The sequence below is a fragment of the Sphaeramia orbicularis genome, chromosome 14, assembly GCF_902148855.1.
Source record: "Sphaeramia orbicularis chromosome 14, fSphaOr1.1, whole genome shotgun sequence".
In the NCBI taxonomy this organism is placed as follows: domain Eukaryota; kingdom Metazoa; phylum Chordata; class Actinopteri; order Kurtiformes; family Apogonidae; genus Sphaeramia; species Sphaeramia orbicularis.
The window spans coordinates 22,989,272-23,014,155 of record NC_043970.1 but is presented as its reverse complement, the minus strand read 5'-3'; the positions used below and the strand labels follow the sequence as shown (position 1 = coordinate 23,014,155).

The 24,884-nt window shown below is 38.3% G+C and overlaps 1 protein-coding gene across 5 annotated transcripts in view; it reads left to right on the top strand.

The window, feature by feature from the left end:
* The window catches only part of gabra3 (gamma-aminobutyric acid type A receptor subunit alpha3), a 137,330-nt gene that overhangs the window by 73,417 nt on the left and 39,029 nt on the right, over positions 1-24,884 (top strand). For 3 of the 5 annotated variants that reach the window (XM_030154007.1, XM_030154004.1, XM_030154005.1), the window contains 2 exons: positions 6,612-6,745; positions 11,561-11,628. In XM_030154007.1, coding sequence (XP_030009867.1) covers positions 6,612-6,745; positions 11,561-11,628 — 202 coding nt within the window. The remainder of the gene's footprint in view (positions 1-6,611; positions 6,746-11,560; positions 11,629-24,884) is intronic. The other 2 variants (XM_030154008.1, XM_030154006.1) reach the window with 1 other exon arrangement.

The window sequence follows — 24,884 nt, the reverse complement described above, 5'->3', positions numbered from 1 at the left end:
GTCAAATGATTAAGTTGTTTATGAAGAAAATACGTACAGTCATGTGTTTCTTTCATCACACTGCTGCACTTTTTTTGCTGTTTATCTCCATCTTGCCAGTGATTCAAACAGAATTATGGGAGATGGGAGGGGTAGGGGTAAGGGGGAGGGCCAAGGGGTGAATTGGGATTCAGCCATTGTCTAACATTTACTTGGTACTTAAATGTCAGACTTGTACAAACAACCAGCACTGAAAAAGATAAGCTTCCACTCTAAGTTTTCACAGTAATGCCAAACGTATGGTGTTCTAGCGACCCCACGTAATTGCCGTTGCATTAAAAGCAGTAGTTGGCTTTTTTCCTCTTTTTATTTAGTCTGGAATGTACTTCGGTCTTGTACTAACATCATTTTCTAGGCTTGCCTCAGCTTGAAAAGCAAAAGTTCACACAGCATTTGTTAATGCCACTATCTAATGATCAAATATTCACTTTTAACCAGAAAAACTTCATAGTGACAACACAGCACAGTGCAATCAGAAGTCATACAAATTATTAAAAGTGAACATTATTTATAAACGTAATGCATGACAGATATAAATATTTCATATCTGTGTCCGAAATTCAGCACTGGGCTTTGTGAAACATCTAAGGCGCTTCACACCTGCGAGGTACTTTAATGTTACCACCTACAATATCTGTACCTTTTCTGCAGCTTATGCAACTTATTCACCTTCAGGCAAGATTCATGCAACAATTTAACAAAGTCAGTTTTTAATACAGTGCTTCTGTCCTCCTTTTTCTCTGATTTAATATTTATGTCCCTTTATAGAGACAGTGTGAATAACAACAGATATTGAAGTAGTAAAACAAGCAGCAAGCAGTGTTTTGAAACAGAAATGGTTTTAAAATGCAGATGGATGGCACATTTCTTTGCCCTCGTCAGTGAATTTTAACAGCTGGCGGATAGTGAAATAAGGTTATTCTGTGTGTGTGTGTGTGTGTGTGTGTGTGTGTGTGTGTGTGCGCGCGCGCGTGCATGTGTGCGTGCGTGCATGCGTCAGAGAAAGTGTGCTTCAGTTGAACAGATGCTACACACCACACAAGTACTTTGTTTTTCTGAAGTGGATATTTTAGTGTGGAGCAGGCATTAGAATGAGTTCTCAGGGACTAAAGGTTTCTCATTAATTTTTGACTTTCCACTCCTGCTGTCAGAGAGGCCACAAAGGCTTTTTGTTTAATATATGATTCATGTTAAGTGAGATATTACCTATTGAAGTTAAACTAGTCCCAGTCATTTCTGAAGCTTTTTGTGTTTGGGTTTTTTTTTTTTTTTTTTTTTGGTGTGTCTTGGGCTGCTGAAACATGCATGCCTGCTATTTTTTGATAACATTTGAATAAAAAGCCAGAAATTTCTTTCAAATATTACACAATTATATGTTGAGTATGCAGGGATTACTTATACAGCTCACACCTGCAGCTGAAATGATATGCATCATAAGGAAGATATTAAGCAGTACTTTGCTCAGTAAGGTGAAAATTATGACTTGAAAGTTAAAATATGTGGATAAGACTGAGTCATCAGCTAACAATTCAGTTGTTTGTGTCTTTTCTAAGTTAAAAAAAAAGTGATAGATAGCACACCCTCACCCCCTTTTACTGTTTCCATAAAAAGCTCAATCCAAAATAAGCACTTAGAACAGACTCCAAGAACTTGGAATCAGGTCACTATCAGTCTTGCTGCTGGTAAGGTTTTGCTGTGGCGCTGCGCCACAGCAAAATCCTTGCCGCCACACCATATATTTGATACAAAAACTCAATAATAGCCAAAACATTAGGCTATGCATATTAAAGTCTTGAATTTAAGATTTGTAGGTTTTACAACACAGAACAGTATTTGCAGTGGTAGCGTCTTCCATCTTTGTCAGTTGGTTCTGCTGCCTGTCACTACTGGATCAACTGCCCATTTACGCATGCACGATGGTAACTATACAAGGACAAACTGCAAGAAATGCATTGGCAGAGACGTTCAGAGTCATTCTGCGGTGCAGATGACTGTCATTGAGTGTGTTATGACTCAATGATTAATACTATTTCTGTTATTAAATGTTATCGAATTATTAAATACTGTTGCAATTAGGGCTGCACGAGAAAAATAAAATCCCAATTTTTTTGGATTTTTTTTTTTTTTTTTTTTTTTTAAATTGGGCTGGTGGTGGCTTTTTAGCTGGCATATTGTTTTCGTGTGCAGCCTGCAATGCATTGCAATGCTCCCTATTGGGCATGTGATGAAGTGTTAGGTGCAGAAATAAGCTGGTTGTGCTGCTGTCTTTCACTGATACCACCTTCAGGCTGAGTTTGCAACAAGGAATGGTTTGATTTTCATCGGAAACTTCGAAGCCGTACCAATTCCACACAGCAGACTTGCTCTGGCTATTTTTAGCCACAAACTTCTCACTCTCTTTAGCAAATGACATTTTTGTACTGGTGTGTGGAGACCAAAGACTGGAAAATGCTCTCACAATTAGGAGGAAGTGGAGCCTACAGTAGCCCAGAGGCATGCAGCCCAGAGACACAAGATTTCAATTTATAATTGATTATTCGTGCAGCCGTAGTTACAATGTTGTTATTTTCTTTCCTCAAGAATGAAGAACAGAAACCCGGTCACCCCTGGATGACACACGACCGCACCAAGAGATCAATTTCACAGGAAACACTGGTCACTATCATTAATTCTTTTAATTACTTTGGGTGGAAGAGATCTAATGTCAGCGTCAATACATTAATATTATCTATATCAGAGTATGACCAGGTTATATGAAATGGGAATGCATGAACAATGGGTACAAATGCCATGTTCTGAGGTCAGACACACCCCTCGGATTTAGAAATTAAATTAAATTTTCCTCTCAGTTCTCGAATGGGAAAACATTCATCAAGCTGACAGATATGGTTATTCTGCATACAGTATGTGTGATTTTATTCAGAGCAAAAACTGCATTCATTTCCAAGAGAATCCCTTAAATACCCAATAGTATCCCATCTCCCAAAGGTAAAGAATCTCAAACCTGATCTAGGTCCAGATATGGGATAGACATATTTTGTGTGTGTACCTATAGTGTATTAGATTACATTATATTACCTTGGTTAGACCCCAGTGGGGACCCTAACCCTAACCTCAACAAGGGGCTCCCATGGTTGGAGAAGTGGCTTGTACTGAAGGGTCACTGGTTTGATTCCCTGGACAGTCAAAGGGTGTATTTGAGTGGGATTATATGCAGACATTATTATTTTCATTTGGGTCAGATCACATTCTCATCGCACTTTTTGCTAGTGGACCAAAAATTGTAAAACAGAAGTACGCATGTGATGAACTGCACTGGCACTGGACAGAAAAGTCAAAGGCAGGGTGAATGAGAGACAGCGGGTGTTGATGAAAACAAACATGGAGGTCCTACGTGCAGAAATCGTTTTCGTAATAAAACTCCATTGCCCCAAAATTGCTCCATGTCTGTCCACGGCTCATGGCTGCTGCTATTAGCTCTGGCTACCCATGCACCTCGGCTACTTCCAGTTTCGTTGATTATCCACAATGCCACACGGCTACAGTGGCTCATCAAGCACAAAAAGACGCATGGTTCCTTGGTTTGTTTAAGCTCGAGGCCAGTCATGTTCACACCAGAAGTGAACCGGCCCAGAGTTTATTTGGTAACGGATCAAGACGACCTAGAAGAGGTGGCTATCTTATTTGGTTCAAATCAGAGTTTGCATGTTTGTATTCACACCAAAAAAAGAGTCTGGACTCTCCGGGGATACTGTTCAGTTTAAACGGACCAAACAAAGTAGGTTGGCTGATGTGCCCTTGAGCCAGGCACTTAACCCTGTATTTTTCTCCTCAGGTGCCTGACATGGCAGCCCACTGATCTTAGTCTGCAGTGTGTGTGTTCCTGCATGTTCAACTAATGATGGGTTGAAGGCTGAGGGTCAATTTTGCTGTGTGTTGCATTTCCACATATACAATATACACTACCAGTCAAAAGTTTTAGAACACCCTGATTTTTCCAGTTTTGTAATGAAATTCAAGCAGTTCAAGTCCAATGAACAGCTTGAAATGGTACAAAGGTAAGCGGTGAACTGCCAGAGGTAAAAAAAAAAAAGGTAAGGTTAAACAAAACTGAAAAATAATGTACATTTTAGAATTATACAAAAAGGCGAACAAGAAATGGGTTAACAACTTAAAGCGGTTCTGCAGCAATGGAGGTTGGTAAGGCCTCGAAAATTGGTGCGACCAATTCCTACAGGTGTCCCAACGTTTCTGAATTCCTTCCAACCCCCTCTGTCTGCATAAAAGTAGTGTTGGAACACACTTTGGTACCATACTGTTGTTAGCATTATTTGAACAGTATTGTACTGCAGAAAGTAGTGTTACTATAAAAATGGAAAAGAGGAAAAGGCAATTAACGATAGAAGAGAGACAGACCATCATAACGCTTAAAAATGGAGGTCTACAGAGAAATTGCCAAGAAAGTCCAGGTGTCAGTAAGTCCAGTTTCCTTCACCATCCAAAGGCACTCAGAAACTCAGGGAAATGCTGACAGGAAGAGGTCTGGCAGACCCAAAGCCACAACAGAATCAGAAGACAAGTTTATGACAGTCAACAGCTGGAGTGAGAGGAGACTCACAGGACAACAGCTTCAAGCACAGTTCAATAGTGGTCGTAGTAAGCAAGTCTGAGTTTCAACTGTGAAGAGAACACTGAACAGTTGCAGGTTTGATGGGTCGAGTTGCAGCAAGAAAGCCATTGCTGAGACTTCAGAATAAGAAAGAGAGGCTTGCCTGAACCATGAAACACCGCCAGTGGACTACTGAAGACTGGAAGAAGGTGTAATGGACTGATCGTCTTTAGTTAACAGAAGTCGTCTTTAGTTAACAGAACAGATCATATAGAGGCCAAGAAAACCAGCACTTTTGAGATGCTGGAAATGTGGAATTTTGCCTTTTTTTTCTTTTAAAAAAATATTGTAATTTGGGGATTTAAACTGCAATTAAAGCTACAGGAAAATGCACACCTTCCCTCTGTATCTCTCTCTTCTCAGTCCAAGACAAAAGATTAAATATAAAAGGCAGATGATGTCATTTCATGTTAGAAAAGCATCAGGTTGTGTCTAATGGAATCTGGTAATTACAACTGTCAATCACATATTTCACCTGTGATTATAATATACATCCCACACTACATTTTCTGCAACCTGAAAACATAAGCAAGTAGAAGATGCAGAAGTCTCATGTCCTTTACTTGATTTACAATATGCTGAAAGGTCAATGTGCAATTTTTGCCCAGTGACGCTAAAAAAACACCAAACACTGAAACTTCAAAACTGTAATACTGTTCCTCCCTAAAATAAATGCCACAAACTCCACATTACTGCACACATACTTCTTTTCTGGCATTCACAAACCCTTGAGTCATGGTTTACTGCACTGTCCACATGAGGGGCATAATGGAGGGAAATGCTCACTGGAACGTAAAGGAGCCCTCATGCTTAATTGATATTTATTTATTGCCCACATATGCCCACATAATAGCCACTTAGCCAGGCTGAAGCCATTTGCCAAAATGCCTGTTCTGAGCATGTGGTGATATCATTTTAAACCCCCAAATGGTAATAATTAGCATTGCAATCATTTTTAGTTGTGACCTTCACTCAGTAAGTGCTGTTTTAATGCATGAGGTTGTAGCTGAGATGAACTCTGGCGTCGAGTTGTTATTATGGAACAGATTAAGTTACAGAAAGCCTTTCTAAGAGGCGTAGCAAAGACAGATTTACTGTTGAGAGCGCAGGCTTCCATTTAAGCAACACTGAGGGAAAATTCGGGTTACTCTTCAAGCCCTAAATTCCTTAAAGCTCTGTGCTTACAGATGAGTACAATGCCGTGCCTAGGATAGTTCATCAGTGCATGAAGTGGTTGTTGATGGGGATTACTTGGATATTATAGGTCAGCTCCTCAGGGGATTTTAGTTTAATTAAAGACAGTACTCATTAACTCATCACTGTTCCACCTACAGTATAGTGGCCTTTTCATCTTGACACAATATTGTTCTGCAGGGAATTGGGGGCCATGTAAATTAATAACCAGTGGCTGATAGCATATGATGAATCCTCTAATAAAATGCTGCTGAGTGTATGCGTTTTGGAAAAGAATTCATTACCATAAATTCTTTTAATGTAGACTAGTATCTTTTAAATATACAGTAACAAAGCAAACACAAGCAGACAATACTTTTCACATAATGGTTAAAGCCAGAGGCAGATCACAGTCTGATCGTGAGAGAAATATAAACAGGTAGGAGAAACTGGGACTGTTACCATACAACTTTTCACTATGATGTTCTCCCTCATAAAAACAAAAAATGAAGTCTGAATAAGAAGTAAGAAAAGGCATGCTTTAAATGGTTTCAAATGATTTCAGCAGTGAAAAAAAAGCTCCATTTACAAACTCTCCATGAAAACACAAGTTTTTTGGTGATTTGTTCTGTGCTCGAAACTTCTCTGATTCAATGTTTCTGTTTAGAGACTTGTTAGTTTTTTATGATGTTCATCTTTTGACTGTATTATCTTCTGTCGTTGTCTGCAGGGCAGTAGTCGGGCACAAAGAGCCGATACCTGATGACAGTAAAGACAACATCACCATTTTTACCCGAATCCTAGACAGGCTGTTGGACGGATACGACAACAGGCTACGCCCCGGGCTTGGAGGTAAGTCACAAGGTACAAAAAAAAAAGCACTACAGCAAAATTCTTAACTTGTCATGATTTTAACTTAGCTATATTAATAAGGAGATTATTATTCTGGTCCTAAAGGCATAATATTTTTATCCTTAGATTTTTGGTTGACTAAACTGATCACTACTTTCAAATTTTTCAGTGACTGTGTAAAATTTCCTAACCTTTCATATATTTTTTTATAAGAGCAATACAAGTGGACTGACCTTCATCAGCTGATTCTATTGATGGACAGACAAGAACTGTTAAAAACTCTTGATATGAAGTGGTTTTATATGTGGTGTGGCAGTTATTGTCATAAAATGAACCATTAATGCCAAAGGTCAGACTGGGCTTTTGATTTACAGTGCTTTATTTTGAGAGAAAAAAATTCACTAACATTATTATTCAGACAAATTCTAAAGATGTCAGGTTCCATGTGAATAATATGCATGTGGACATTCTGAATTATGCCAAATAGAGATTTTCCAACTATGACAATATTATTCTGTTTTTAAGAAGGTTGCACATTTTCAATACACATTTAAGTTTTTTATCACAGGTTGTGACGTCTTTTTACAGCAGGGGTGTCAAACTCATTTCAGTTCAGGGGCCACATTCAGCCTAATATTATCTAAAGTGGGCCGGACCAGTAAAATAATATAAATAATAAGATAAGAACATATAAATAATGTCAACTCCAAAGTTTTCTCTATGTTTTTGAGTGAAAAAAGTAAAATTCCATTATGAAAATGTTTACACCTATGAACCGTACTTTAACATAACATGAACAAATATGAACAACCTGAACATTCTTAAGAAAAAAAGTGCAATTATAACAATATTACACCTCAGTTTATCATTTATACATGTGCATCACAACTTACAGATTTAGTAACAGGTAGAATATTGTGTAAAATTCCACATACTTCTCTTAAGACATATCAGATTGTTCATATTTGTTCAGGTTATTAATATTTTTTGTAAAAGGATAGTCTGTACATGTAGCTTTTTTTTCTAATTTTACTTTTTTACACTAAAACAAAGAGGAAAAGTTGCAGTTTTCATTATTTATAGGTTATTATGATAGTATTTTACTAGTCTGATCCACTATAGATTGAATTGACCTAAAATGATTTCAACATCCTTGATTGTTAATATCGTCAGTATAATTTTTGTATTTCACAAATTCATCCCAGGGGATGGATTGGACCCTTTGGCTGGCCGGATTTGGCCCCCGGGCCACATGTTTGACACCTAAGCAACACACTAAAACTGAACCTCTGCTTTTAACTCATCACTAACTAAAACATGCAGGAACACACCACACACTGCAGACGAGGAGCAGGCAGCAAATGGGGGGGTTAAGTGCCTTGCTTAAGGGCACATCGGCCAGGAATTGCTCTGCTGGTCCAGGGAATTGAACCAGCATCCCCTTAATCACAACCCGCTTCTCCAACCTTCTCGGCCACAGCTATCCAAAAAGTCCACATAAACAGTTTGTTTTTTGTTTTTTTTTTGGATATGTACAAATATTGCAAAGCTGCCCTACTTTGTTGAAGGTATTTGAAGGAATGAACATTGAAATTCTGACCAAATAAATCCCTACCGGGTATACACGGCCGCTTGTAAACAGAATTATAGTGGAATATTCATTTTTGTTAGCCATGTACACAGCTTATTAGGAAGTTTGTCCTTTTCTGAATATTTTATGCATGGAAATGAAATGTAGTCAATGAGGCTGTAAATATATCTGCCCCTAGTGGTCATTAGGAGCCATGGTACAGCCAGTAGGACCTGCATCATAATGAAGACAGGTCACTTTGTGCAGTACTGTTATGGTAATGTGCCTTCCCTTGGGTGGATGTCTTTGTTCAATCATGCCCAAATGGCAAATAATCGCATATGTCACTGGAAATCTCTGTAATTGATGCCTTGTCATCCAAACATTTGCCCCCCCAAGGACCAACTAACAGCTCAACAGCGAGCCCACATGCTCAAGCGGTGTTTGCCATTTCTCTGTCAGCCAGCTGGAATGGTCATTTCTGCTCTACTGCTTTCTGCTGAGTGTGGTTACCAGGCTACAGGCTGGGTGACCTGGACTGTGAGTTAGCAACCAGAGAAAGGAGCCAGACTCAAGCTGTTAATGTCATATTCAGCCCCTGTGAAGATGTTCGCATCTCCAATGGCGAGAAGACGGTGAAGCCTTTACCTCGGTATTTCTAGGAGGTAGAAGCTGAAAGAGGCATCAGAGCAGACTAATAATTTCAACTAATTGTATGGATACACACAAAGTGTATTTTATTTAATGTATGACAGTTATTTCAATAAGCTGGGTTTGATATTTTAGCTACAGGTCTAAAAATTAAAACTAATAAATGACATATTTTTCTTCTCCTGGGCCATGCCGACTGTAAACACACACTATACCTCACTGTAACATACAATAACCAATCACGGAACATGTGCCTCGTGTCTGGCACATGTATGTTTATATTGTTTACACTGTTACATTTGCACATTTTTATACTACTTTTCTATTTTTTTATTTTTTTATTTTACCCTTTCATACAGTATATCTCGAATTTTGATTGTACACTATTTTATATTTTTTAATACATGTCTGTATCTTTTGTGTTGTTATTTAGAGGTAAGTGCACTGTTGCTAGCAGAGACCACCTGCAACTTTGTTGCACAACTGATGTAACGACAATAAAGTGTATTCTATTCTATTCTATTCTATTCTATTCTATTCTCAGTAATACAAATGAAATTATTAATACAGGTACACATAGTACTCTATTAACATTTATTGAACTCTAAGTGCTGCCCACACAGGTGCCTGATCAAATATCTTATAACATTTTTACTACTGATCAAATATCGGCTTTCAAAAAAAAAAAAAGGCTGATGGCTAATATAAAAAAAAAATCAATTTATCAGCCTGATATATCAGCCAGCCAATATATTGGTCTACCTCTACACCTAAGCATTCGTGTACAACACTACAGCCATGAACGCATGATTCACAAAACTGGAATTGTGTCTTGACAAAAAATTATATATATATATATATATATATATATATATATATATATATATATATATATATATATATATACACATACATATATATATATACATATATATAAAGCACTCACAGCACCGAAGGGAAACCCTGTGTGAGAATCAAAAGGCTGATTGAACCAGTTGTGGGTCCTGTCCGGCTCAGTCAAAGTCAAGGTCTCCTGCCTTTACGAGAACAAATCAACCCCCACCACCCAGAGTCCTACTTAGAAACTGTCAGTGACAGTCTCATATACACAAACTGAATGGAAAACCCTAAAGAGCGTTTAATTTTCTTCTCGGTGGCATCTATTAGCTCTGCCCTATGCTCTGGTGCATTGTAAACAGAAAAGGGGCAACTCATTCTCTTCCCTACCTATTGCTGCCATGCAAACTGCTGACTTGCTGTTGTGATAATCACGTATTTTGTGAGAGCTATTTGTGTCGCAGGAGTGATTAATGTGGGAGTGGATCTCCTCTCTCAAGGGGGCCCTTTACCAGAGGACTGGAGACTTCACCTGTGGGTGGTCTCTTAGATCTGGGACACAGTAAGAGTCGAGGATCTATTCACTTTTGGAGAAAACCCTCATCACTCTCTAGTTGTTGCACCACTGGGAGCAGCTATTTGTCTCACTAGTGGCCCAAAAGCCTGCTGTACATATTTCCCCCAGAGGAGATGATTCAGCCTACGCCAAAGAGGGCAAACTTTGATCTGTCACGACTTTTATGTCATGCCCTACTTAATGCTTTATTAAAATCATTTGTGAAGTATTTGGAAACACTTATCACAGTTTGTGATTTGTATCATTTTCAAATCTTGACTAACCCACTGTGATCTTTGTTACACTATCAAGAAATAATTATAAGTCATTATGACAGAACATAAGCAATTATGGAGCTTGTAATGTGCACATAATGTGCAGTGATACATACAAATATAAGTAGAGAACTATATTGGCCCTGTAAAACACAGTGAAGAACAGCCTTGTAACAGTCATGCTACATTCTTACGACATTACCTCTAATGTGATTACAACGGTGTGAAGTAAAAAGTGGCCCATTATTTGGTCATTAAAAACCACATGCAGTAGATCTGCATGCTCCCTGCCGAGCTGCTGTTTTTCTTCATTCCAAAGCCAGTCCCTTAGGGGCTGTTAAATGTTTTTGAGGCAGGCTAACCTAAAATTATTTGGGGTCAAAAGGGATGGCTTCTCTCCAAAGGGGGCTGGCCTGTAGCAGATTTTATGCTGAGTGGACATAACCAGTGTGAACAAAAATACGTTATCGTTTTACTGGAGTGAAGGCATTCAGGGGCATCCGTGGATTTGCATCTGACTCTGGAATTGAGGTTGCAAAAGTCTTATTGTGTCAAGAAGTTCTGAAACTGATGGATCCAATGCAATCCAGTAACACTGTGTTCTACATTTTAGGTCACATCTTTACATATTTTTGCCACATTATGTTATTAAACCTGAAATCCTTGACATAACAATGTTGACAAACCGATGTACAAAGACAGTAAGTTAAGCCATCCAGAAGTTCTTCAGTGAGCGGTTACAGTTTTTCCTCAGTTTGAAGCCTTCCTCTAACCCTTGATTAGTATGGAGTTTTTGTGTGAAGCGGCTTACTGAAATGCCAACAGGCAGACTTCACCATCACAAACACAAACAATCAGCTTAACAATGAGAGCTGCAGTGAAGATCTGTGAATGTCAACTGCATTGTAATATTTTCTGCTCCTTTTCTTTCCCTCCAGAGAGTGTGACAGAAGTGAGGACAAACATCTATGTGACGAGTTTTGGGCCAGTGTCGGATACAGACATGGTGAGAATAAATCCTTTCGTTTCTCCTTTGACATGGAATAACAATTGTGAATCATCAACTATAAACAGGTTAACCAACCTGAATTCTGCTTTGGTCTCCTGCTTCTTCAAACTGTTTCAGTTCAATGAAAGCATACGGTGTCCTGTAATGTTCTTAATTTAACCCAGATTTCAGGCCATCTCAATCAACCCAGAGAAACTGTTGCCTGTTTGTTTCATTTGTATGTTTTCATGCTCTCCTTAGCCACAGTGTTACAGACTGCAGCTATTTTAAATATATTTCATGTTGGACTCAGTGGGAGCCTCTTTCCGCATGAGGCGTTCAACATGTCCACTCGATGTTGTAGCAACAAAGTTCTTTACAGACGGTTCTGACAGTGTTTGTCGCACTAATTTGCCTTCTTTTACACACTTGTCTGGCTACTGGCATAGCTTCCTCTGCTTTTAAACATGCAACATGTTTTCTTCTTCTGAAAAGCCTAGATGTCCAAAAACATTGCAGCATTACATCATTTAAAAAATAAAAAAGAATCCTGTTTATGCAGCTAAAATTACCACTTCACAGTTGCGCGCCTTCACCATTGAGACTGTCTGTCCATTTGTGTGTCAGCAGCATTACACAAAAACTACTTCACTGATTTCCATGAAACTCAGTGCAAGGGAAGGGCATCAGCAAAGGATGAACACACTAGAGTTTGGAGCAGATCAGAAAAAAAGAGCAGATGTTATTCATTTTTTGCACTTTTTCTACCACTGCAACATTGGGCATCTCAGTGAATAACAGTATTTTGGGACCTTGGCAGCAGTATTGCAGTTTTCTTCTACAATCCATTCAGTTGTGCCAACTTTTGTGGCGCTTGTACAACAATAAGAGATGTGATTTAGATGATGTAGCTGTATTGATCATTTTTTGTGCCATTGTTTGTTTAACCAGAATGCACAGTACATTTATTTCCATATTATTTTCATTTAATATGACTGTAAGGAGGGTTAGGGTAAGGGTTAGGATTAGGGTTAGGGTTAGGGGGCTACCAGTGATGTTTAGGTTGATGTAGTGAGAAATTTCACCAGTAGATGTGTGGTAACTTACAAAACCTGTACCAAGAACCAGAAGGGCTCTCTAATTACAAGACATATACTGTATGTGCCAAACAGTGTTGGGAGTTACAAAAGTAACGCATTACATTTGCTGTAATGTGGTAGTATAATCAATTTTCAGTAATATTTTACTCTGTACATGTTCAATAGCGCTTGCGGTACAATACACTTTTCGCCCATAATTTAATAGCTCAAACAAAACAAAACAAAACAAACAAAAAAAAACAGCAAGACCGTGAGACCTTAAGGAATCAAAAATGTGGCAGGAAAGTTCTATTTCCTGTTGGAAATAGAACAGGAAAGTGAAGATGGCAGGAGACAGTACATTGGCCACATGGACGTATGCTCATCACTAACCCTAACACTGCTTTACAGAAGCTAGTTAGCATGATCCCTGTGATCAGCAATGACAAGGTAAGTTAACGTTTTTATGACTAGCTAGAATTCTTTATCAATTCCAGATTTATCAACCGGCGTCCTCAGTGCCTCGCCCCTTGTTTGAACATGTAAAATGTTGGAAAAAATGCAAGCGTTCCTGCTGGGGTTCAAACATCGTAGACCGTAGAGTTACTTACTGAGCTATCCGTCCACATGTACTTCAGGGCACACATGAATGCGTCCCAAGGCTCTCCTATGTCTTGTATTGAGGGGGACGATGCGCCACTCATGATGAGAGTTTGTATATAACTCAACAGTAATACAGGAGTCATGTAACACATTACAATTCTGAGACAGTAATACTGTAAGGTAAGGAATTACTTTTAAATAACAGTAACAAGTAATCTGTAATGTATTACAGTTTGGAAGTAACTTGCACATCACTGGTCCCAAGATATGGAAAATGATAACACTGGTCTACAAGATAAAGAAAAATCAAGTCAAAAATGCTGGTTGGCTGAACTTTCCAAGATACAGCCTTGGGTCAAAATGTGAAATTCAAGAATTAACGAGAGAATGGGTTTGACTCAAAAGGAATATTTGTCTCAGAGCTACAAGATCTGCTTCAAAACACTGTCTGCACATTAGAATACATTCACTTTACAGGTTCTATTTAGTGGAAGATTTATAAAACTATTATATAAATGTACATAAACCAATATATATGTGTAATAACACTTAATCATATACCTTGAAAACATCCGCAAACCGGCACTTTTGTCATTTATTTTCCAATTAATCTTATTAAAATACGTAACATTTAGCACATTTAATGTCTGAAGCAAATCATTTCTAAAAAAATTGTAGACCAGTGTAATGTTAGGTGAAAATAAAACCAAGATCTGCTGCTTTTTCTGAACTGGTTAAATTGTTTCATCAACAACCCATTATGCAATCCTGATTTCCTGCTAATTAGACAGATTACAGACATGCACACTAAATCTGATAATTAAAAACCAACAATTTGTCTGTATGAAATCTTTTAAACAAACACAAGTACTACTGCTCAGGAAACTATTTTAGCTCAGTGAGCCCTCTCAAATATTGAGTTTAGTTTCCAGTGTCTTAGACTGGAATTCATTTTAACTGTCTGCTCTGTTGGGAGCTGGTGTCAGCCTACAGGTTGTTAGAAAAGCCAAAACATTTTACAGAACATGCCATTTGTAAGTCTGCTTTATATTGAACAGCCCTATTCGTTTACTTATCACAGAGTCTCGGATGACCTCTTTTAAGCAGCAGATGCTGGAGATGGGTCACGCTTTGTCTAAGGACCTTATGTAGCATTTGACATATTTGATCATGCAGCTCTAATTGACCGCCTTGAGCTCTGGGTGGTTTCTCTGGCTCAGCACTGAGTGAGCTTGACAGCCTATATGACGTTAGCAAGATTACTGGGTTTTGAAGAACTTTGGGTTGAGTTTTTCCTCTCTCTCTCTGTCTCTCTAACACGCACACACGACTTCATCAAATTGTAACAAGGCTTCTTTTCTCTTCTCTGTTACACTCAGCCTGTCAGATATAAACTTTACATAAGTCCATGAGGATCTTGCACCCCAGATAAAACACTGACTGAGCAAAAGACGAACACATTTAAAGAGAATGCCAATCCCGTCTGGGCTGAACTATAATTGAAATAAACAACAGACTATGGTGTGAGCAAAGAGGCGCCTATTAACAAAACTCATAACAAACCTACATTTCTCTACTTCATTTTTTTAGTAAAACATTTTACTGCAATACTTTGACTGTGTCTGTACTGTTCCTCAGCCACTGACACTCATATAGTTTCTACTACCTCTCAGCTGTACTGTTAAATATTAAGTGTGCTGAAATTCTTCTATAAAATTCTTGAAAGCAATTGATTTAGTACCCTGCAAACATTTTCCATCACTGCAGCGCTGGTGACTGGAGACCGACTCCAAAGAGAAAATACTTTCATAACCTTAATGTGCAGGAGCTGATGTAGTGCTTATATTCCTGTGTTGATTTGTAGCTTTTTTTTTTTATCACAAGTGAGGACACATGCCTTAAAGGAGTTCTAGACTGAGGATTTAACACAAAACAGCAATTCTTGTAGAAGTCTTTTTTGTCCTTTGATAAAGTTGCAGTTTTTAGTCACTTTTCAGTATTTTTCTCTTTTTTGCCATTATTGTCACTTGTTTACCATGTTTTATCTGTCCTTCTGCATGAGCTTGGCCACATGTTACAAACACCAAATGAAAAGTCCCATGTCTGGCCTCCACCTTCATGGTATCTGTCCAGCCACTGTGAAGACACAGTACACTGACCACAGTATATTGAACTTGCTTTGTGAAACACTGTTAGTTCTCTCACTTTATCACAATAGGCAGTACTTTATCTTTTTCAGCAGATATCACCTTTGGGGTCTCTCAGGGCTCAATTCTAGCTCCTATCTTTTATTCTCTTCACATGCTCCACTTGGCAACACCATGAATCAACAGCACAGAGCACAGTCAGTGGCACACATGAGGGGTCCAAAGGATACCGAAAGCCATTGAGATAATTTTTTTGTACGCAGCCACATGTTGTATAACTGTAGCTCTCTCTCCCTCAGCACTCCAACACGTCTCTTTTGTTCCTGTTCATGGCATAGCACATCTGCTGCAAATTAGAAAATGCTTGATATGACCTTACTGACGGGAATGTCACCATAAGTACAGCTCACAAGTGTTGTATTCCATATAGGCCTGTAATTCAGGCTAGTGTAAAGCTGCTACTTACTGTCTTTTTCTGTATGCTCAAGTGCACCTGTTCAGTAATTTTATGACAAAAAATGAGTGCGGCTCATGGTCTTTCATGCTTAAATCATCATAAAAATGCTTCTAAAAACAAAATTGGTGGTAGGTAACTGCATTTACCCATAACATATGGCTCAGAAAATGCAAACGCCTCTATGCTGTTGAGACTATTATATGTGAAGGTTTTGACTGTTCCCATATGGGAGGCATACCATCAACATACCATAGATCTTCTTTTATTTCTGCTGTGCTTTGTCAGTTTTTGTTTTGATGTCAGGATTTCATAGATCATAATCGAGGCGAGGCTCACTCTGGCCCCAGGCTATGGCGTGTTTTCTAGCTCCATATGCATATGAACGCTGCAGAAGACCTTCCAGGGCTGCCTTTTAAGATCTTCCACAGTCTAGACTGAGACGACGATCAGGCTTCAGCCCTCTGGAGCTTTATCCTACGGAATAGCTGAGTGGAAATCATCTTGTACAACATAATTACAGAGTAATACATTCTGTTCTATATTTACTGTATATTAATACAGTCCTCTTGTTATTCACAACCATTGAGATAAACTACTGTGGATACAGTGAAAAGAGATGCGGCCAGATCATTTAGTCCTTTTGTGTAGTTTGGCTCATTCTTGTTTTTTTTTTTCACACTGTATAGGTAGAAAAAAAAAAGTTACTTTCAGAATAAAAACTATAGAGATAAACCACTCATTTTTGCTGCGCTTGAATGATTTCCTTGTGGAGGTACAATTAAGTAGTCATAAGACCAGTTTTCACAAGCCTATTATTTCAGATTGCATGATATTTTTAGGTTTTTCTGCTGCTGAGAGACCTCCCTTCTTACAGTACATGGAGACACTCAGAGGACTGTTGTGACCCTTGTATCGTCCACAGGAACTAAAAGTTTGTTACAGGTCAGCAATAAGAGGATGAAATGACAGGCGAAGAACAACAATTACACAGTACAGTGAGCAAATGTGGAGAGTAGACTGCACCAAATCACGAGGTCCTGACCTTGGACTGACTTGATGAATGCTATGAATTGCTGAAAGTGGTGGCTGTTTGTAAAATGGAAGGCATCTGATGAAGGTGCGTGGGTGTTCGGGTGGCTTCGTTTTCCTTTTGAGTTTAGGAAATAACAGATTGTACCATTCAGTTTTTGGAGAACAGGAGCAGATGAGGTTTATCTATGACGTACTCTGTGGCAAGTTATTTTCACAATCATTATAATGCAAACTGTAGCTTACTCGATGGAGGCAGTGGGTCAGGGTCACGCAATTGTGTTTTCTGGTTCATGAGTATCCAGGCTACCAAGTTCAGAATGGTTTGGATGTGTAATTTGAGTGTAGAGCTGGACAGCCTCGGAGTGCAGAGTGTTGCAGTAAACAGTTCTGGGAAACAAAGACCGGGACCAGTTTTCTAGGTCAGTTAAAAGAGAGGAAATGAGTAATCCTGGAGGTATTTCAGAGGTGAAAAAGAACCTTTTTTTGGATATTACTTTTTATGTGTATACCAAAGAAAGTTCTGTTCAGAGACAATCTACACAAGAGTTTAACACATCAGTCAGGGGAACCTATCCAATTTTGTTACTGCATCACTGTTTTATAGAAGCTGTTCCCCTGTTCCCCAGTCTTAAAAAAAAAATAATGAAGCATTTTAATTTAACCTGAATCCACTATATATAATGTTATCATTGCCTTTGATGCAGCGTAGGAAACTGAGCCCAAACTTGGCACAGTTGGGTGATTAAATGTAACTCAAACATCTTCATATAAAATATAAACCTTGGCAGATTTTTTGCATGGATTAGTTTACTCAAAGTTGTGATTGTATATCTCTGTATACCTAATTATGTTCTTCATCCCATTATGTGTATCCTTTACAAAACTGTAATATACATTGAGTCTTTAGAAAAGTGGTATTATCTGAATTACTTAAAAACCAATATGTCTTATTAGCCACAGGTACCCTTGAACTCACCATCTGGGTGAATATGTGTCTAAATGTTCAGTTAATAATATCACAAACTGGATTGAGTTACAAAAATATAGGCCATTAAACGCTTGCAGAAACTGTACTAACTGAAGTGTTTCTTGACAGAGCACATTTCACACCTGAGGCGTCTCACACTTTGTCATGAGTTTCTCGTGGGCCAATTACACATTTCTGTAACACTTATGAATGTGTATTTCTTCAAATGAAAAAAACAGAAATGAAAAATACATGGTTAAAATAAAGAATTAGGTCATGACTGAGGGCAACAGGGAGAAGTCTTTAGACTCGCTTCTGAAATTTAAAAAAACAGCTGAATAACGTTTACAAAAAACATCAAGTCAAATCTTGAGGCATTTGTCATTCAGTCCATTCCATCTCAAGGTGCGCTCCATGGTGTTCTCATGCCATACCATTGTATAATTAGACAATAAAAATGTTGTACAAAAAGAAAAAAAAAATGCAATCACTGATTGGTGAAATGCATATATGCTGCTTTTTCCCTGACAGCATCAGCTTGACTTGTCATGATTTGACAAAGCCTTTTTACCATTTTTATTGTGCAAGAGCATAATAGAGGCTGGCCAAGGGAAGGTTCACATCTAGATCAAAAAATAAATATAAATTAGAAGCACTTGGAGAGCGCAGACCTCCGCCAAGGCAGATCAGTACCCCGGATTTGGATGAAAATTTCAGGAAATGTTGATACTGGCACAAGGAACAAGTGATTAAATTTTGGTGGTGATCAGGGGTGGGGGGGTGGGGGCACTGATCTGCCTTGGCAGAGGTCTGCGCTGTCTTCTCTAGAAAAGCACTCGTAGAGCGCAGACCAGTGCCACCACCACCACCACCCCCCACCCCCGATCACCTCCAAAATTTAATCATTTGTTCCTTATGCCAGTGTCAACATTTCCTGAAATTTTCATCCATATCTGTCCATAACTTTTTGAGTTATCTTGCACACAAACAGACAAACCAACACCAACAAAAACATAACCTCCTTGGTGGAGGTAATTACCTTTTGAAGACATATTTTTAAAGTACATTACTTCTAGGGTCCAGCACAAGTTGTGTTTTTTAGAAAAATATTTTAAAAATACTTAAATGGCATTATATTCACAATAAATTTATTTTTGCATTTCTTTCACCATCAGTGCAATTCAAAGCATAACTTCGATCCGCCTCTATTGGACCAATATTATACTTAGCTGTAACTTCAATTTGAGGTCAATTTAAAAACCTTTTGCTACTCTTTTTACAGTGGTAACAACTATCTAATAAACTGAGATAAATATATGTTCAAATGTATTAAATTAGTTTATTAAGGTGTTTGACTATGTAGATATTATATATGCAGTGTATATACTAATAATTATGTTTAATAAACAATTGAAACTTGTTCTTCTCCCTTGTCCATCTGTTACCATCTGATACCGAAACACTTAGCAAATCTCTTGCTATTTTATGCCCTTGTATGTTGACAAAATACAAACTGTTTACCATTTTGCAAAATAGACACCCTAGAGGACCAACAGTAAAGATTTTGCAGTTTTATAAAAATTGGAACTGCACTTTAAGGCAGGTTTTACAAAGTGGTCAAAAACAGATTCTAATTTTCTGTCCATCTATTACCAAGGGATTTTTACTATTTTTAAGCCTGAAATTTAGGTTAAAACATTTTTTTTAATCACATCTAAAAGTGCTCATTATTCCTTGCAAAATGAGGTATCATTCATCTTTCTACCATAAATAGTTGTGAAAGGGCAAACAAAAATGTAGTATGTAGTCATTCATTACTGCTTGGCCAGCCCCAAGGGAAATGTTGTGTTGGGAGGAAAGAGTTCTTTGTGTGGTAGCATGAGCGGAGAGTACATGAGAGTCTTCATACATGCAAGTGGATTCAACAAAAGATTGACAAAAAACACTTAACTGTTGTATCATGCCCTGTATCAACACTAGAGCTGAAACAATTAACTGACTCAAAGTGATCCAAAAAAATCGTTCAACCACAATTCTCCTGAATCAAAGCTTTGTTTCCTTCATTTCTCTGCTGTTAAACATTGGTTCCACTGTTGTGTTTCACACGGACGCTTATTGTGACACACAAAGAAGTTTCAATTCAGGAAAACTGCAATAGAATATTTCCCTTCAATCAATTCGAGTCGATGTATCGAATCGTGAATTTTTGCATTCGCTTCAAGCACCTAATCGATTAATCGTTTCAGCTCCAATCAACACATTACCCAAGTGTTTTTAATGCATGACAGGAGCAAAAACCAGCATCCAGACAAGACAAATCTATGTAATTCTGAACCCTCGAAGACCTACAGGGGTTGGACAAAATAATGGAAACACCTTAAAAAATCAACAAAATATAATTTAATATGGTGTAGGTCCGCCTTTTGCGGCAATTACAGCCTCAATTCTCCGAGGTATTGATTCATACAACTTGTGAATTGTTTCCAAAGGAATTTTAAGCCATTCTTCAGTTAGAATACCCTCCAACTCTTTTAGAGACGATGGCAGTGGAAATCGACGTCTTACTTGAATCTCTAAAACTGACCATAAATGCTCAATAATGTTGAGGTCTGGGGACTGTGCCGGCCATACGAGATGCTCAACTTCATTAGAATGTTCCTCATGCCATTCTTTAACAATTCTACCTGTATGGATTGGGGCATTATCATCTTGAGGTGAAGGTGTTTCCATTATTTTGTCCAACCCCTGTAAAGAATCACCAGCGACCAAAAATATCTACTGATCTAACACGTTTAGTTTTGACCCATTAATCCTGACAATATGTTCAAATAATTCAGGTGGAATGCAGTTTCTCAGCAGCATCAGATATGACCCCTTTGGACATTCAGATGATCTGTAGTGAACATGGAGATTCTTACATGTTCTGCAACATTGAAGCACCAGTGAAACCCCTGCAGTTTCACAAATAACAATGGTTGTACACTTGTTTTTGTGGTCAGTTAATGATATTTTGGGTTATATAAGGTTAAATGTATAGGTGAAAAATTATATCTACGGCCTCTTTCCTAATGGTTTAACTTTAAGAACCATTTCTGCATGGGGACGGCAATAAATTGGCTCAGAAATTGCCAACTCTAAAATTCCATATTCCAATACTATTAAGTTTTCCTTATTTGCCACTAAGATATAGCGGAAAGGAAGGCTATAATACACTTTTTTTAAATCACATTTGGTCAATTTATTGTTTTAATGCTTTGAGAAGCTTGCAGACATAGTGCATTGCTATGTTAATGTGTATGTGTGTCGTCATATTGCATCATGGGACACCAAGCCAAGCTGATTGGGAACCTCCAGAAATAGAAAGAAATTCCAGAAAACAACTATATTCTAACCTGAAAAACATCATAATATAATGTTTTAGTTCAGGTTTTATAATTCCTGTTTCATCCTACCCCATTATAGCCGCATTCGTAGCAGTAGACAGTGTAACAGCAGACTAGACATGTTGAGGGAGTCTTGTACCTGCGAGGCGGGTTGAGCCAATACCATGAGTGGAAATCCCACAATCTCGAGGGTCATGAGCTGTTCCAATCTACAGCCTACGTGGCCATGCTCCCTCTTAACTTAATGAATCTGTTTGAAGACAACAGCACTCTGGTGAAGTGGTGTACACAGACCTCAATAAATGGCAAGTGTCACACAACCTCATCTGAGAAAACAACCTTCTCTATTAAAAACAATAAGTGTTTTTGCATTTTCTGCTCAGCTCGTCAGCAATTTTGCTCCATTAACAGAAGTGGTAAATTATGTCTGAAAGAAACTACACTGTTCTCACAACTAATACTTATGTTTTAATTCATTTTATTATATTTGTACTTCTACTGTGTTTCGGTTTGACTTGAACTTTTAGCGGACAGGTGTTGTAAATTAGTTTCTTTACAGGCACAAAATACACAGCGTCTGCTACTTTGCAGTATGTGTCAGCTCTAGTTTTACTGTACATTTGGGTCAAATAAATAAAAATCCCATCTAACTGCAGTACAGCACACCATAAAAAGGCTCTTAAACTTTGGAAAAGTGATGTTTTGTGAAGTATTTGGAGTCCGTTCCTTACACTTGCTGCCAGTGCCCCTGAATTCATCATCTGTTTGAATAAAGTTAATAATGTTGTGAACTGTTACAGAAATGTGGGACATTAAATGCTTGGAGAAACTGTTATAACTGAAATGTTCCTAGACAGGGTGCATTTTATACCCAAGGCATCTCATACTTTATGTCGTGAACTTCCACTGGGCCAATTACCCATCTCTGCAACATCAAGTGTCCCAGAAATGCCTGCTTCTCGTTCACCCTGAGGGCCAGTCATTCTGCCTTTAGTTGGACCTCAATACGCTACATCTGCCTTTACTGTCCCACTATAGCAACAGGAGGGAAGTTAACTGTATCATCCGACTGTAAGTCAAATATTAGGTCAATACCTACGCATTGCTGTTCAGAATCCGCTTGGAGTGCCTGTCCACATCAGGTTTCCGCAGTGTGTCACACTACAACGCAGAATGTGGGTTACAAACTTGACGCTGATCTCGGGTAAGTAGGTGGGTGTGATTCTCAGTCCCCACCCTCTCATGTCATACCTCCCCTTCTCTTCTTTTTTCACCACGCTCTCTGTAGACTCAATCTCGGGACTTATTCGCATGTATGCATTGTCACGGCACATTTACTCCTTTCATGTTGGCGTTTGACAGGTCTGTGCAGAAGAAATGCAAAGTGATTTCAGCTGTGACAGGTACTGTGCTGAAGCTTTCCTTGACAAAGACGTCAACGATGGCCTGCTCTCTCTGCCTTTTATCATCTCTGGGGTTAAATGTATGTGAAATATGGAAAATTTTTGCACACAGTGTTATGCTTAACATTCAGGAAACTCAAATCCCCCAAATGCCTTAGCAGTTCAAGGTCTTCAGCAGAACAGATGGATTGTGTTACGGGAATTTGGAGGTGAACCTTTGAATTCAGCATCAATCATGTTGCCCTTGTTTAGGGACAACAAGCCCAAATAAGGCCATTTTCAGGAGGAATAAGAAATGCTTTAAATTGGATTCCAATGCCTTGAAGAAAAAATGGGACTCGGTCTTTTTCTTACTGTGCAGGTCTTCATGTTCCCAAGCGTCACAATATGATTCATGTGAAGGGAGCAAATAACTTAAAAAAATAAAAAATGGAGTCCTTCTTGGAGCCACCCTGGACTTTGGCTGCACTCAAAAAATGGCAGCCACTGATAACAGGAGTTTTGCTTTGGCGTCATTCAATCATGTAGCAATCTTTGTACTGGGGAGAGAACTGACCTTTTCTTGATTAGCAGCAACACCCTGAAGCTTTCATTGTGTTCAGTCATCCCAACTTCCCAATACATCAGCACTAATAGGTAAAAGCATACGTTGTGCACCCATGAAAATGCATTCCTATTAAAATATTGCCATCATTACATAAACAGCCTTTTTCCACTGAAATAGCAGTACTCTGTCAGGTTTTTTTTTTTTTTTTGTTATTTATTCTCTATTTTGTGCCAAGGACAGAAAGAAATCTTCAAAACAAAAACAGATCTAAAAATCCTTCAGACTCATTACACTATTCAGAATTGACATAATACCTAACAGTCTATTTCAGTGATGATTTTAACATAGAGTGAACCCTGATGTCATCGATTGGTGTCTGAACTGCCATTTTGAATCTAGTAGTTAGTGATTTAGTCATTGCCATTTTGGATTTCTGGAGCCAGAAGTGATCATATTTGGACACAACAGGCACGCAGATCTCTGGGGGTCAATGGATTAGAGGTGAACTAATGGTAACTATTAGCTTGCTGACTTAATGAAACTTCATCAAACATGGAGCCACAAAGTAAGTGGATCATCTTGTTACTCTGACCTATTAACCTCCTACAGTATATAGTGGGCAGGCTGTCAGGGGAAAAAATGTGTTTTATGAAATGAATTACAAGTGCAAAACTCTGACTCGTCATACAAACCAGTCAATAAATACAACAGAGCTGTCTCTTCACCCTGAGATTTGATTAACCCATAAAAACCCAAAAAGCCACCGGTGACACAAATCATCTATTGATCTAAACTGTTTAATACCTGTTGAGCCACTAATCCTACCAATACATGTAAATAATTGATGTAAAATGTAGTTTGTCGTCTTTTCATGGTCATTAGATATGACCTATTTGGATGTTCAAAGGCTTCGTAATGCATGTAGGGACACCATCACCTTCTACAACATTGATTTACCAGTAAAACTCATGGAGTTGGATCAATGACAGTGGATGGAGACACTGGGTTTATGTTCAGTTAATGAGAGGTTTTGCTGAAAAAGTCACTTTTTCTTCAGTTGTCTTTGTTTTGATACAATAACCTTCAACTTTACTCTGAGCTTTTATGAACCTCTACATGATCAGACAATTACAGGAAAATACATGATTGTCACAAAAAAGCAACAAATACAGAGCATAATATTACTATAAATGGTGATAAATCACTTGAGGAAGGTTCAAGTAAAGAGAAAAATTCATTTGGGGACTGGCTCAAAAGTAGTAGTGGGTCTTTATGGGTTAAGGGAAGAATTCTAAATGGATTCCAGATTACTTATTAGAGGGTCTAAAAACATATGAGAGACTAGAATGAGTCCTGAAATAAAATTTACTTGATATTTTTATAAAGAAGTTCACAAGATATCTGTGGGAGCCAGAGATTTTTGAAACTATCCTCAGCTCTGGATTCTTCTGGAGCCCTTGGTCCCAAAGACATTATCTATAATATTAATGTTATACTAGATTCATTCTCTAAAAGACAGTTTTAACTTTGGTCAGATCATTTTTTCTTTCTTCTTTCTTGGATATATGGATGTGAATATCAATTTGTTCGTTTCTCCTATAAATAAATATAGTTTTGCACAGACATTCATGGTCCCCACATCTGTGATTCTTCAGT